General features: G+C 43.4%; 1 protein-coding gene across 1 annotated transcript; it reads right to left on the bottom strand.

The window, feature by feature from the left end:
- Positions 1-367: 367 nt before the first annotated feature.
- Positions 368-11913, bottom strand: METRN (meteorin, glial cell differentiation regulator). The gene is made up of 4 exons (XM_056534574.1): positions 11667-11913; positions 6496-6917; positions 4755-4814; positions 368-2876 (listed from the first exon to the last, which is right to left on the bottom strand). Exons 1-4 carry the CDS (start codon positions 11756-11758, stop codon positions 2560-2562), a joined length of 891 nt encoding a protein of 296 aa, XP_056390549.1. The 5' UTR covers positions 11759-11913; the 3' UTR covers positions 368-2559.
- Between the last annotated feature and the right edge of the window lie 1846 nt (positions 11914-13759).

Below are 13759 nucleotides of genomic sequence, written 5' to 3'. Positions count from 1 at the left end.
GCTATAACATTGCAGCAGATTCCGAAAAGTCTGGCTGTGTCCGCGGGGGGGGGGGGGGGGGGCTGAAATGTCCTGATCTACCTATTTTTTCAGTTGCACTTCATGGTACGGTACCCAATATAAAAAACATAAACTAAAATAAATATTTTCAATTTTCATTTTTTAAATTCATGCTTATAGTGCAACATTTTTTTTTTAAAGTTTTAAAAATTAATTTCAGAACAATAATTTCCTATTCCAAAGCATAGAATACCAAATGAAGTGCAAGAAGTTTCTATAAAAAAATAATATTAAAAATGTTATATATATATATATATATATATATATATATATAAATAATCTGATTGCCTTTGCCTACTATGGACGATGCTGTTGTGTTGTGGACCATAGCGGCCAATCAGATTTTAATTATAGTTTTTATTTTAGATTTTTTTCAAATCATTTTGAAAAAACAAAAAATAGACAGGACATCACAGCCCACAGACCGATTCATTTTATGGAAAACAATAATGTAATGAAATCCCTGATGAGATAAAAAATCATCATAAAAAAAGAATATTTTTGACTCACCCCGAGCCTACAGGACAATGTGAAAATAAAAAGTTACACCAATATTGGATCCATTGAAATTTTTTTTTTTTAAATCTGATTTTGGTATTAACAAAAATAGATATATACATACATTTAGTGCACATTTCAAATAAAAAAAATAATAAATAAAGCAAAGAAATTTGAATAAATGTTTTTGTTTTTTTTATGTATCTCCCTAAGGTAAAGCAGAGACCAGTCTGTAATACTAGAGTGAACTAATACTAACTTCTGGTATTTAATGTGGCTAAAAACATTTACTGTTGGGGCACTAAGGCAAAGTTTACACTGCTGTTGTGCTTTGACCTGTTTCGAGTTTGTTTGGCCCTTTTTTTTGCACTGAACGGATCCTAAATGGGTTGGAACACAGCTGACATTGGCAGGTCCGGGTGGGTCCTATTAATCTGAATAGGGTCCATCAGGTGTCTGGTATTTTACAGGAGTTTAGCGGAGGAAAAAAATGGGACATACACAGAGCTACTATTACAGGAGTAGAATGGCCATGTGATGGAGCCCTTAGGCTAGCCGAACACCTATAATAAGATAATGGTTGGCCTAAATGGCCAATTTTCCCATTGCCGTTGACCGCCGTCTGTAAATTGTGTGCAAACAAAAGTCTGATCCACCGTGCTAGATTTTTTTAGGCTAACTGGCGGAAAAACCCAGTGTTCGGCCAATCCTGCCAAATTTTGGACAACATTTTACACTGACAGTGATTGCCCAGTTTGTTGTGGCATGTTCTTGTTATGATCGTTCACACCCATTTGAAGGGACAATCCCATAGAACTAAGTCTCAAGTATAGGCCTAAAAATATCAATAAAATAATATAAAAAATTCCATACTTTTCCCATAATAGTCCATTGAATGGACTGGCCAACTCCTACTAATATCCCCCTCCTCTGGATAATGCCCATTGAGGACACAGATAACTAATAGGTTGAAAACTCACTAGTACAATGGGCAAACCTCGGGTTCAATATGGGCCCTGTGGAGAATGGGGGGCCCAAGTTGCCCCCCAACCTTTCCCAACTGGTATGGAATTTAACAATGGCCCAAAGGTCACACCATTCCAGTGGTTGGAACAAGTGCTGGATACTCCTTTCCTGGAATGGGGGGCTGCGAGGGCATGAACCATCACCAGGTTGAGGTTGGTCTCAGTTGTGTTGAGGTCCATTTTGCCCTTTGTATGTCCCTGTTTAGATTTATTTAATGATGAGATTTGTAAACCAAAAACTGTGAGATTCTACCACTACCACAGTAATGCCAGGTTATACCAGTATGGTGTAGTGTTCACAATTATTTTGTACCCTAGTGTGTTGTAAGCATGCCCATCCAGTGGTCTACGCTTACTATGCTGCCATATTTCCCCTTGCTACTGGTCAGAGTGCCCATAGGGAGCTGAGAGGGGAGCACCCACAGTATTCAGTGTTCATCATGAGCTGCCATAGAGAAAGTTCTTTTTTTTTTTTTTTCTTTTTTTTTACTTTTTCTTGGAAAATACATACACTTCCACCATCTTGGAGGTGACTGCATGTCTATAATTTGTAATAGGTTTCCCTAAAAAAATTAAGGGAGTATATGAACTGGCTCAGTTCTCAAGCAAGTTTTTTAAAGGAGTGCAAATTCGAGAGGGGTGAAATCCATAAGTCCAGAAGATGACTTCTTTGAAGGTCACGACTCCCCCCCCCTTAACTTGTGAATTCACAGCACTGGAAATGAGAAAGACCATGGCTTCAATCGAGACACTATTTAAGGTCTTTTTGGTAAAATATCCAGATTGGCACCTGAGCTCTTCCAGATTGTTGACTCGAATTGGAGATATTTGGAAGGTCCTACAGAGCCAAGTCGGTGGTACCATAAGCTTCCCGATACCAGTGAGATGGTTGTCTTGCAGTTTTTGGCACGTTGGACTCCTTCCTACTGGAGATGCTCTTGCATCCATTGGTTATTCATCAGCTGGTACGCTGGCATCAGTCCAGAGATATCTCGCATGGGTTTTCATGGAGTTTTGTTGCAGATTCATAAACCTTCTTAAAGTCCTTGTATCGAGGGGCACAGCCCAACCAGGCATCACCAAAGTGTACCCAACCCATAAAAAGGAAACTGCCGGGCCCTGGTTTTACCCCACAGCTGATAGGAGTCCTTATTTCACCGTGAGACCTTAGTGAGTGACCTCTAGGCCGGAACAATGTGAACTTCTGTCGGTGGACCCTGGTGGCGCTGATCCCGATCACAGATTCTTGTAGTTCATCATTGTTATCCACTGATTTGATGTGACCACGAACAACTGTGAGGAGAAAAAGTCAAAGGATGAGCTCAGGATAAGTCCTACTGATTCGAGAAATGGGGTGGAAGATATGTGCCCAGAAAAATTGTCTAGTGACCAATCATTTCACACATGCAACCAAAACACATCTTAGACATTCAAACTCGTCATACATGGTCGATGACACTGGGTCAAGGATGAACAATCTTCTGGCAAGTATACACTTTATTATAAAAAGAAGTTGACTTCAGCAGAACTGGACTACTGGGTAAAATGTATGGAGTCTTCCCGACTTTTCCCTAACAGGTGATGTCAGGGGAAAGAAGGATTGGATATGTTAGCTTTCTTTGAGACGTAAGCCACCACCAGAGGAGCCTGGCAATGGCTTACCCCTTCTCTCTCCATTCAGAACATATGAACACTCGGTTGAGATGATTAGAGCAAAACTTAGGACCTAAGACTTATTTTCATCTCTGTATTTCTGGACTTGTTTGGCAGCTTCAGAAGCCACACCTTGGGAACTTCTCATATTGTGATCATTTACCAATATCTCCCCCTGATGACATTACTTCTACAAGTGACAGAGACACGTCGGGAGATAATGTGATTTGTTATTAGGACACATACGTGACACTTTCTTATTTGTGGTAGCTTCTTGCGTTAAGTTTTTACAGTGATAAGAGATTTCCAGCAATTCCATAGACCAGTGTTTCCCAACCAGTGTGCCTCCAGCTGTTGCAGAACTACAATTCATAGCATGTCCAGACAGCCTTCCCATCAGTTTTAATGTGTATGGCCATTGAAAGCTGTACAGCCCCAAAACTGTAGTTCTGTAGGTTGTTACTTGAGCCTGGGGCCATCACTAAAATGAAGACAGTCTTTGCCAGAGGCACCATTGCCAAGGAAACTTGGTCTCCCCCCCCCCCCCCTAGACACCCCCTTCCCCACAGACAGGCACTTCTTTCTCTTTATTCAGCAGGGGGCAAAGTAAGCTTAGGTAGAGAGGACAGATGAAAGTAGGCAATTGGGGGTTGGGGAAGGACTGAACGCTTCACTGGGCCATTATTGCATTCCTCCGAGTCAAGCCAAGCCTCTGAGTTAAGACTATAAACCGGGTTCCTCATGCCAGAGGCCGGGCCTTGACAGATCCCACTCGTGCCCCAAAGTTAAAGCTAACAATGCCTGTTATCAGTGGACATAGTTACAAGTTTTTAGAATCTGGGGTTAGATGGTTGCACCTTTACTACTCAAGCCAAACAATACCGAGGTGAACAGAACGCCAAAAGACAGGGATCTGGAAGTCACCATCTCAATACCATCACGTATGAGACCAATGAGGACATGTCCTCCCCTACCCGTCCACTATCTTTTGACCAACTTCAACTTTTTAAAGGGGTACTCTGCCCCTAGACATCTTATCCCCTTTCCAAAGGATAGGGGGTAAGATATATGATCGCTGGGGACCCCCGCGATCTCGACTGCGGCACCCCAGACATCCGGTGCCTAGAGCGAACTTCGCTCCATGCCGGATGACTGGCAATGCAAGGCGGAGGCTTGTGACGTCACGGCCACGCCCTGCTCGTGACAGCACGGTCACGCCCCCTCAATGCAAGTCTATGGGAGGGGGCGTGACGTCTGTCATGCCCCCTCCCATAGACTTGCATTGAGGTGGCATGGCTGTGACATCACGAGCCTCCAGCACTGCTGCACCCAACGCTCTAAAGAAACGCCAGGTGCAGCAAGGAGATTGCGGGGGTCCCCAGCAGCGGGCCCCCTGTGATCAGACATCTTATCCCCTATCCTTTAGATAGGGGATAAGTTGTCTAGGGGCGGAGTACCCCTTTATCATCTGAAGTTTCTGCCCCGAAGCAACAGGTTCCTATGATAAATAAAACTCACCAAAGTCACTAGTGCACATTGCCATCAGGATCTCGGTGTCATTGCACGGCCGGCAGGCACCTAATAGGAACGAAAAACACATTTGTAAAAACATTAAAACCGTAGAAAATCTTGAATTTTCAGCTTTTTCGCTCTTGGATTTGTAGTTTGTAGGCTTGTTTAATGGTGAATGCAGATATACCTTTTATATAAAGTTGTAGTATTTTAGTTATTGCATCTAAATTGTGGGGCCCGAAATAAAATTTTAAATGTAAAAACTTTTTTAAAATCTTCTTTGAGTTGGATTGAGTTGGTAGCTGAGTTTGTAAGTGTCTGTGATGAGAAGCGGGGTTGTCATGGTAACCGGCCCCTTCCCCAGCTTCTTATCTGACTAATTAATGGGGTTAATGGTTATATCCTTAGGCCCAGCAGGACACTGCCCTGTTGTTTAGAGAGGGAAAGGAAGAATGGGGGAAGGGAAAGGACTTCAAAACATTTCTTTCACCCCCCATCAGGGCCTGATGTGACCACTGGAGGCCGGACATCAAATACATTCTGTGCCCGAGATAAGCCAAATTTACATCACTAATGTCTCTGACGCATACAGAAAACTGGACCTATACAAGGCCCATCGGGGGTCCTAATCCAGCAGAGCTATTGTCCTGTACCCCAAGTGTCAGCATGTCATCCTCCTGTACCCCAAGTGTCATCCTTCTGTACCCCAAGTGTCATTATTCTGTACCCAAAATGTCATCGTCCTGTACCCCAAGTGTCATTATCCTGTACCCAAAATGTCATCGTCCTATACCCCAAGTGTTATCATCCTGTACCCCAAGTGTTGTTATTATCATGTACCCCAAGTGTTATCATCCTGTACCCAAAATGTCATCCTCCTGTACCCCAAGTGTCATCCTTCTGTACCCCAAGTGTCATTATCCTGTACCCAAAATGTCATCGTCCTGTACCCCAAGTGTTATCATCCTGTACCCTAAATGTCAGTGTGTCATCCTGTACCCCAAGTGTTATCATCCTGTACCCTAAATGTCAGTGTGTCATCCTGTACCCCAAGTGTTATCATCCTGTACCCTAAATGTCAGTGTGTCATCCTGTACCCCAAATGTCATCGTCCTATACCCCAAGTGTCATCATCCTGTACCCCAAGTGTCATTATCCTGTACCCCAAGTGTCATCATCCTGTACCCCAAGTGTCATCATCCTGTACCCCAAGTGTCATCATCCTGTACCCCAAGTGTTATTATCCTGTACCCCAAATGTCATTTTCCTGAACCCCAAGTCTCAGCGTGTCATTATCCTGAACCCGATGTGTCAGTGTCATTATTCTGTACCCCAAGTGACATTGTCCTGTACCCCAATAGCGTGTTATCGTCCTGTATCCCAAGTGTCAGTGGGTTATTATCCTGTACCCCAAGTGCCATTATCTTGTACCCCAAGTGTCAGCATGTTATCATCCTGTACCTCAAGAGTCAGCATGTCACTATCCGGTACCCAGAGTGTCAGCATGTCATTATCTTGTACCGAAAGTGTCAGCGTGTCACTATCCTGTACCCCAAGTGTCAGCGTGTCACTATCCTGTACCCCAAGTGTCAGCGTGTCACTATCCTGTACCCCAAGTGTCAGCGTGTCGCTATCCTGTACCCCTAGTGTCAGCGGGTCACTATCCTATACCCCAAGTGTCACTTCTGGGATCACCCCTTTCTAGTGACCCCTAATATCATGTCTTAATGAAGTTCCCATATCTCACCTTCCATGCTCAGCTTGGTAAGTGGCAGTGCCAACCGTCCATCCCAGTCCCCTCTCAGTTCATAGCGGAATGCTGAAATGCGTCTACTAATGTCCAGGTGGGGTGTGGCCTGCAAGAATAGCGCCACCGTCTGGTGCGGCAGCCACGTGAAGCAGTGAACCCTGGACAGCATGGAGTGGTCTCCCTCCGACATCAACAGTTCAAGTTCTCCTTCCTTTTCCAGGTATAACTGAGCCCCCCGAAACGAGGCTGGTGGCTTGATGCAGGCTGTGATGCGGCTGGACCCCGGCCCTGAAGATGCTAAGGGAAGGCGAGGCAGAAGACTGAGGCGGAGTGCTCCTGTGGGGTACAACCACTCCACGCTGCCCTCCACACAATTCAATGACACCTGCTCCACCGACTTCGGCTCCAAGGATAACCCACTGCAACGAATCAAAGCAAAAATACACAATATTAGTCTATATTCACAAATGACATTATTTTTCTCCCAGGGGGCACTGTTGCGTTCTGAAGAGACGAATGAAACAGCACCACCTAGGTATTAAGGACATTTTTTACCTCACAACACAGGCTAGGGTCAGAGACAACCACCCGACAGAGCAGGTAGTAAAGGTGTTCTGCTCTGGGACACCGCACTAATACCTTATCGGAGATGGAAAAGTTCATTTTACATCCTAATCCCAGCTCTGATCTGCTGGGAAAAAGCAATTGACCCTGGCTTGTAACCCGGGCCCTATAGAGCTGTTAGGTCTGAAATTGGGTAAAGTCCTCATTGACAGACATACAGGCAGCAGCTGGACGCGGCCTTAAAGGTACGGCGCGGCAGATGTTAGGGTTGCGCTGAGGTGAAAGCGCTTAGTTGTGGGACAACATTAACCAGGGGGAGGAATTTGAAGGCTATTCGCACCCTCCTATAAAAGAGGACACTTAACCGAGGGCCTGTCTATAGGAACTCTCCATACTGGGCCTGACTCAATTTAGGGTCAATTAGACGTAGTTTAATATGGACATAGTAAAAAGCTGCTTGCTAGGGCCCCAAAGGCCCTAGCAAGCCCATTCATGCAGGAAGCCGAAACTAAGGGTCTTACTAGGGCAGTGTTTTTAAAACAGCGTGCCTCCAGCTGTTGCAAAACTACAACTCCCAGCATACCTGGGAGTTGTAGTTTTGCAACAGCTGGAGGCACACTGTTTGGAAAACACTGTACTAGGGTAACTAATCACAAGGCTATCGGTAATGATAGTATTTCACCATAATGTGTCCCACATGGGTTGTCACTACATGCATTCATCATGAAGGTAAGAAAAAAAGGAAAGGTAACCTGAGTCACATGACCGTCACGCTATGGGTGCACTATATGGCGGTCACACTCTAATAGAATTGAATGCTCCCCCCCCCCCTCCCCATATGACTCATTGATCACTTGCTATTCATTCTTATTAAAGTGAGAAAAAAAAATTGGTGTGACTCAAAACGCGTTAAAACGACACATCGCAATTCAGTATTGTGTACGAATGTCACACATATATATATATATATATAGTTTGTAGTATAAAAGCCATTCTAGAAGATACTGGGCCATCTGGCTTTCAAGGACTGAAATGCGTCACTCTGGCTCAGTATAAACAACGGGCCTCTTGTGAGCAATGTGCAGAGAACAAGACCCCATTCTCCATCTCTGCTGTATAGGCTTCTCTGGATATGATGCTATCATTTCTGGGATTTATCAATTATGTAAGAACCACAGATTAGGGGACTGAAATGCGTCTCTACGGCTCTGTATAAAGAATGGGCCCCTGCGAGTGATGTGTAGAGAACCAGACCCCACTTTCCAGCAATGCTACATCCGCTTATCTGGATATAACACTATAAGTTCAATACTGTAAGAGCCCCAGTTAACTGGACTGAAATGCGGCTCAATATAGAGAACGGGGCCCCTGTGAGCGATGTGTAGACAACTAGACCGCACTCTCCATCACTGCTGCTTCTGCATTTATGGATATAACACTATAATGTCTGGTATTTATCTATAATGTAAGAGCTGCAGATTACTGGACTGAAATGCGTTACTATGGCTCAATATAGAGAACTGGGCCCCTGTGAGCGATGTGTAGAGAACTAGACCACACTCTCCCTCACTGCCAATTCTTCATTTATGGATATAACACTATAAAGTCTTGGATTTATCAATAATGTAAGAGCCACAGATTACTGGACTGAAATGCGTCTCTATGGCTCAGTAAAGACTCGGGCCCCTATGAGAGATGTACTCAGAACCAGACCCCACTGTTCATCACTACTGCATCCGCCTATCTGGATATAACACTATAAGTTCAATAATGTAACAGCTGCAGATTACTGGACTGAAATGCGTCTCTCTGGCTCTATATAGAGAATTGGCCCCTGTGAGCTATGTGAGGAGAACCAGACCCCACTCTCCATCACTACTGCATCCGCTTATCTGGATATAACACTATCAGTTCAATAATGTAAGAGCTTCTGAAAACAGGACTGAAATGCGTTACTATGGCTCAGTATAGAGAACGGGCCCCTGTGAGCTACGTGCAGAGAACCAGACTTTAATCTCCATCACGACTGCTTCTTCATTTTTGGACATTACCCTATAATTTTTTAGATTTATAAACAACGTAAGAGCCGCAGATTACTGGACTGAAATGCATCTCTATGGCGCAGTATAAAGAATGAGCCCCTGTGAGCTATGTGCTCAGAACCAGACCTCACTCTATATCTTTACTGCATCTGCCTATCTGGATATAACACTATCAGTTCAATAATGTAACAACTTCAGATTACTGGACTGAAATGCGTCTCTCTGGCTCTATATAGAGAATGGTCCCCTGTGAGCTATGTGAGCAGAACCAGACCCCACTCTTCATCACTACTGCATCTGCTTATCTGGATATAACACTATTAGTTCAATAATGTAAGAGCTGCTGAAAACTGGACTGAAATGCGTTACTATGGTTCGGTATAGAGAACTGGCCCCTGTGAGCTATGTGCAGAGAACCAGACCGCAATCTCCCTCACGACTGCGTCTACATTTTTGGACATAACATTATAATTCTTGGGATTTATAAACAACGTAAGAGCCTCAGATTACTGGACTGAAATGCGTCTCTATGGCTCAGTATAGAGAATGAGCCCCTGTGAGCTATGTGCTCAGAACCAGACTTCACTCTTCATCACTACTGCATCCGCCTATCTGGATATAACACTATCAGTTCAATAATGTAACAGCTGCAGATTACTGGACTGAAATGCGTCTCTCTGGCTCTATATAGAGAATGGTCCCCTGTGAGCTATGTGAGCAGAACCAGACCCCACTCTCCATCACTACTGCATCCGATTATCTGGATATAACACTATTAGTTCAATAATGTAAGACCCACAGATTACTGGACTGAAATGCGTCTCTCTCTGGTTCAGTATAGAGAACGGGCCCCTGGGAGCTAAGTGCACAGAACCAGACCCCACTCTCACACCCTGCCGCTTCCGCTTCTCTGGATATAACACTATCAGTTCTGAGATTTGTCACTAATGTAAAAGATGCAGATTATTGGACTGAAACGCGTCTCTCTGGTCCAGTTTAAAAAACGGGCCCCCGTAAGCGATGTGCGGAGAACTAGACCCCCACTCTCCATCACCACGGCTTCCGCTTCTCTGGATATTACACTATCAGTTCCGGAATCTATAAATAACATAGGAGCCGCTGATGACTTCCCGACGCGTTTCTTGGACACCATCCAAAAATACATCCACACATCAAACTCTGGCCCAAAGAGCTCACAATCTAACACAACCTGCAACAAAATACTGAAGTAGAACATTCACTCAGCAGTGACCTGAAAACATGACTGGAAAGGGTCAATGGTCACTAGGCGCCGCCTGTCAGGAATGATCTATCACAGCCTGAACCGTACCAGAGAGGTCATCAGGTGTCACAGAACGCTGCTCAAACACCCAACCATCGTAACCACAATATGGTGACTAAATAAATATATATATATATATATATATTTTTTTTTACATTATTCTCAACTATTTATAACTGAGAGGAACAATGATACCAATAAACAAAAAATGTATCTGCCATTGCTAAAATACACACGCGAAAAAATTGGGAGCACCATTCTGTTTAAACCGGTGGTCTCAAACCGTGGCCCTCCAGATGTTGCAAAACTTCAACTCCCAGCATGCCAGGACAGCCGTTGGCTGTCCGGGCATGCTGGAAGTTGAAGTTTTGCAACATCTGGAGGGCCACGTTTTGAGACCACTGGTTTAAATCTACCGGGACGTGCAAAAATAACAAAACAAATCACACAACTTTTTGAAATTCCCAAAAAGTTCTTAAAAAGAGCACAAAAATTTCAAATACTAAACTAATTTATGTCGATGAAAGAATATATACAAAAAGTATAAAAAAAAAAACACGAAAAATTCTAGTAAACAAAGTAAAAGTATCCAACCACTGGACACAATACAGTATCATGAATGGTCTTTTCTTGGACCTCATTGACCCGGATCCCATTGTGTTCTTATTAAGCACTGGTGGCTTTTTGATATCATGATATTCGGGGTCAAGGCAGAATGTCCTCCTAAATATCTTTGGGGTGGTCGACGCATCCCTCGGGGCTCCAGTTGGGTAGCGGTTGGCACCTATAGGAGCTCCAGTTGTGTGGTGGTCGGCACCTATAGGGGCTCCAGTCTGGTGATGGTCGGCACCTATAGGGGCTCCAGTTGGGTGGTTGTCAACACCTATAGGGGCACCAGTTGGGTAGTAGATGGCACCTATAGGGGCACCAGTTGGGTAATGGTCAAAACCTATAGGGGCTGCAGTTCGGTGGTGGAAGGCACCTATAGGGACTCCAGTTGGGTAATGGTAGGCACCTATAGGGGCTCTAGTTCGGTGGTGGGTGGTACCTATAGGGGCACCAGTTGGGTAGTAGTCGGCACCTATAGGGGCACCAGTTGGGTAATGGTCGGAACCTATAGGGGCGGCAGTTCGGTGGTGGTAGGCACCTATAGGGGCTCTAGTTGGGTGGTGGTCAGCACCTATAGGGACTCCAGTTGGGTAATGGTAGGCACCTATATGGGCTCCAGTTGGGTGGTGGTTGACGGACTTATTGGGGCTCCAGTTGGGTGGTGGTCTTACCTTCCCCTCCAGTTGCACTGGTTCTCCGGAGAGCTGGCGGTGATGGAATGAAGGATCCCAGTAAGAAGAGTCCAGACGTACAGGCGAAGCATTTTCAGATGGTGTCCAGGCTCCTCACACTACGCACATGGCTGGAGCTACGCACCCTGAGAACACGGTCCTCTCCTGTCCAGTCCCTTTAAATGTCCACTGGCCATGGGAACAGAAAGACCCTAGAGAAGATGATGAGACCCCCTCATATCCAGAATACCTCCTCTCTACTCTGGGAAATCCTAGGACAGGACATAGAGGGTGGGAGGGCGACCAAGGGGGCTGAGGAATGTCCAGCCCTCCAATCAGCTGCCGCCAATACAAAACTTCCAGCCAATAGGAAGAAAGGCAAAGAGTGGAGAAGTTTGGTCCCATCCCCCTTCACATGGGTAACAAGAGAACAATACGATTAAAGAGTAAAGAAGGATGGGGGGTGGGGGGGCTATCCTTCTCCAGATGTTCTGCAGCATTGAAGTGGGTTTAGGGGTCTGGAGAATGCCCGCTGTCCTGGCACAAAACAGACCCACTAAACATTCAACATGTCCCATAAAACAACTTATGGAGTTCAAGAGATCCTGAGCTGGGGATAAGAAATGTCTACTAGGGAAATAGATAGATAGATATGAGATAGATAGATGTGAGATAGATAGATAGATGGATAGATATGAGATAGATAGATAGATAGATATGAGATAGATAGATAGATATGAGATAGATAGATATGAGATAGATAAATAGATAGATAGATAGATATGAGATAGATATGAGATAGATAGATAGATAGATATGAGATAGATATGAGATAGATAGATATGAAATAGATAGATATGAGATAGATATGAGATAGATAGATAGATATGAGATGGATAGATAGATATATATGAGATAGATGTGAGATAGATAGATAGATAGATAGATAGATAGATTGATATGAGATAGATAGATATTAGATATGAGATAGATAGATAGATAGATATAGATATGAGATAGATAGATATTAGATAGATAGATTTGAGATAGATAGATATGAGATAGATAGATATAGATATGAGATAGATAGATATTAGATAGATAGATTTGAGATAGATAGATAGATAGATAGATATGAGATACATAGATATGAGATAGATAGATAGATATGAGATAGATAGATATGAGATAGATAGATGTGAGATAGATAGATAGATATGAGATAGATAGATAGATAGATATGAGATAGATAGATAGATATGAGATAGATAGATAGATATGAGATAGATAGATATGAGATAGATCGATATGAGATAGATAGATAGATATGAGATAGATAGATAGATATGAGATAAATAGATAGATAGATAGATAGATAGATATGAGATAGATAGATAGATAGATATGAGATAGATAGATATGAGATAGATAGATAGATAGATATGAGATAGATAGATATGAGATAGATAGATAGATAGATAGATAGATATGAGATAGATATGAGATAGATATGAGATAGATAGATAGATAGATATGAGATAGATATGAGATAGATAGATAGATATGAGATAGATAGATATGAGATAGATAGATAGATATGAGATGGATAGATAGATACTGTAGATATGAAATTTAATGCTGATAGCAGATTGACTTAGAACAAAGAGTTCGATTTGTTATTGGTCGGTCTGTTATGGTCCTTATGTTATTGGTCGGTCTGTTATGGTCCTTATTTTATTGGTTGATTTGTTATTGATCGGTCCGTTCTCGGTTGATCTGTTATTGTCCTTTTGTTATCGTCCTTTTGTTATTGTCCTTTTGTTATCGTTCTCGGTTGATCTGTTCTCGGTTGATCTGTTATTGTCCTTTTATTATCGTCCTTTTGTTATCGTCCTTTTGTTATCGTTCTCGGTTGATCTGTTATCGGTCGGTCTGTATAAATCTCCTGCTTTCATTGACTTCCCGCTCATGTATCTGGCCCCTTCAGCCTCTGATAAGTAGTAACCTGCACGTATCCAGCGTAACTGTAACTAAAGTTGGCCAAAAACAAATATTGGCCCCCAACTTGTCTGGTGCTCATGGGGTTAAAGCTC

The sequence above is a fragment of the Hyla sarda genome, chromosome 8, assembly GCF_029499605.1.
Source record: "Hyla sarda isolate aHylSar1 chromosome 8, aHylSar1.hap1, whole genome shotgun sequence".
In the NCBI taxonomy this organism is placed as follows: domain Eukaryota; kingdom Metazoa; phylum Chordata; class Amphibia; order Anura; family Hylidae; genus Hyla; species Hyla sarda.
Note: the sequence above shows the minus strand (reverse complement) of the source record. Positions and strands in the feature narration are given on the sequence as shown.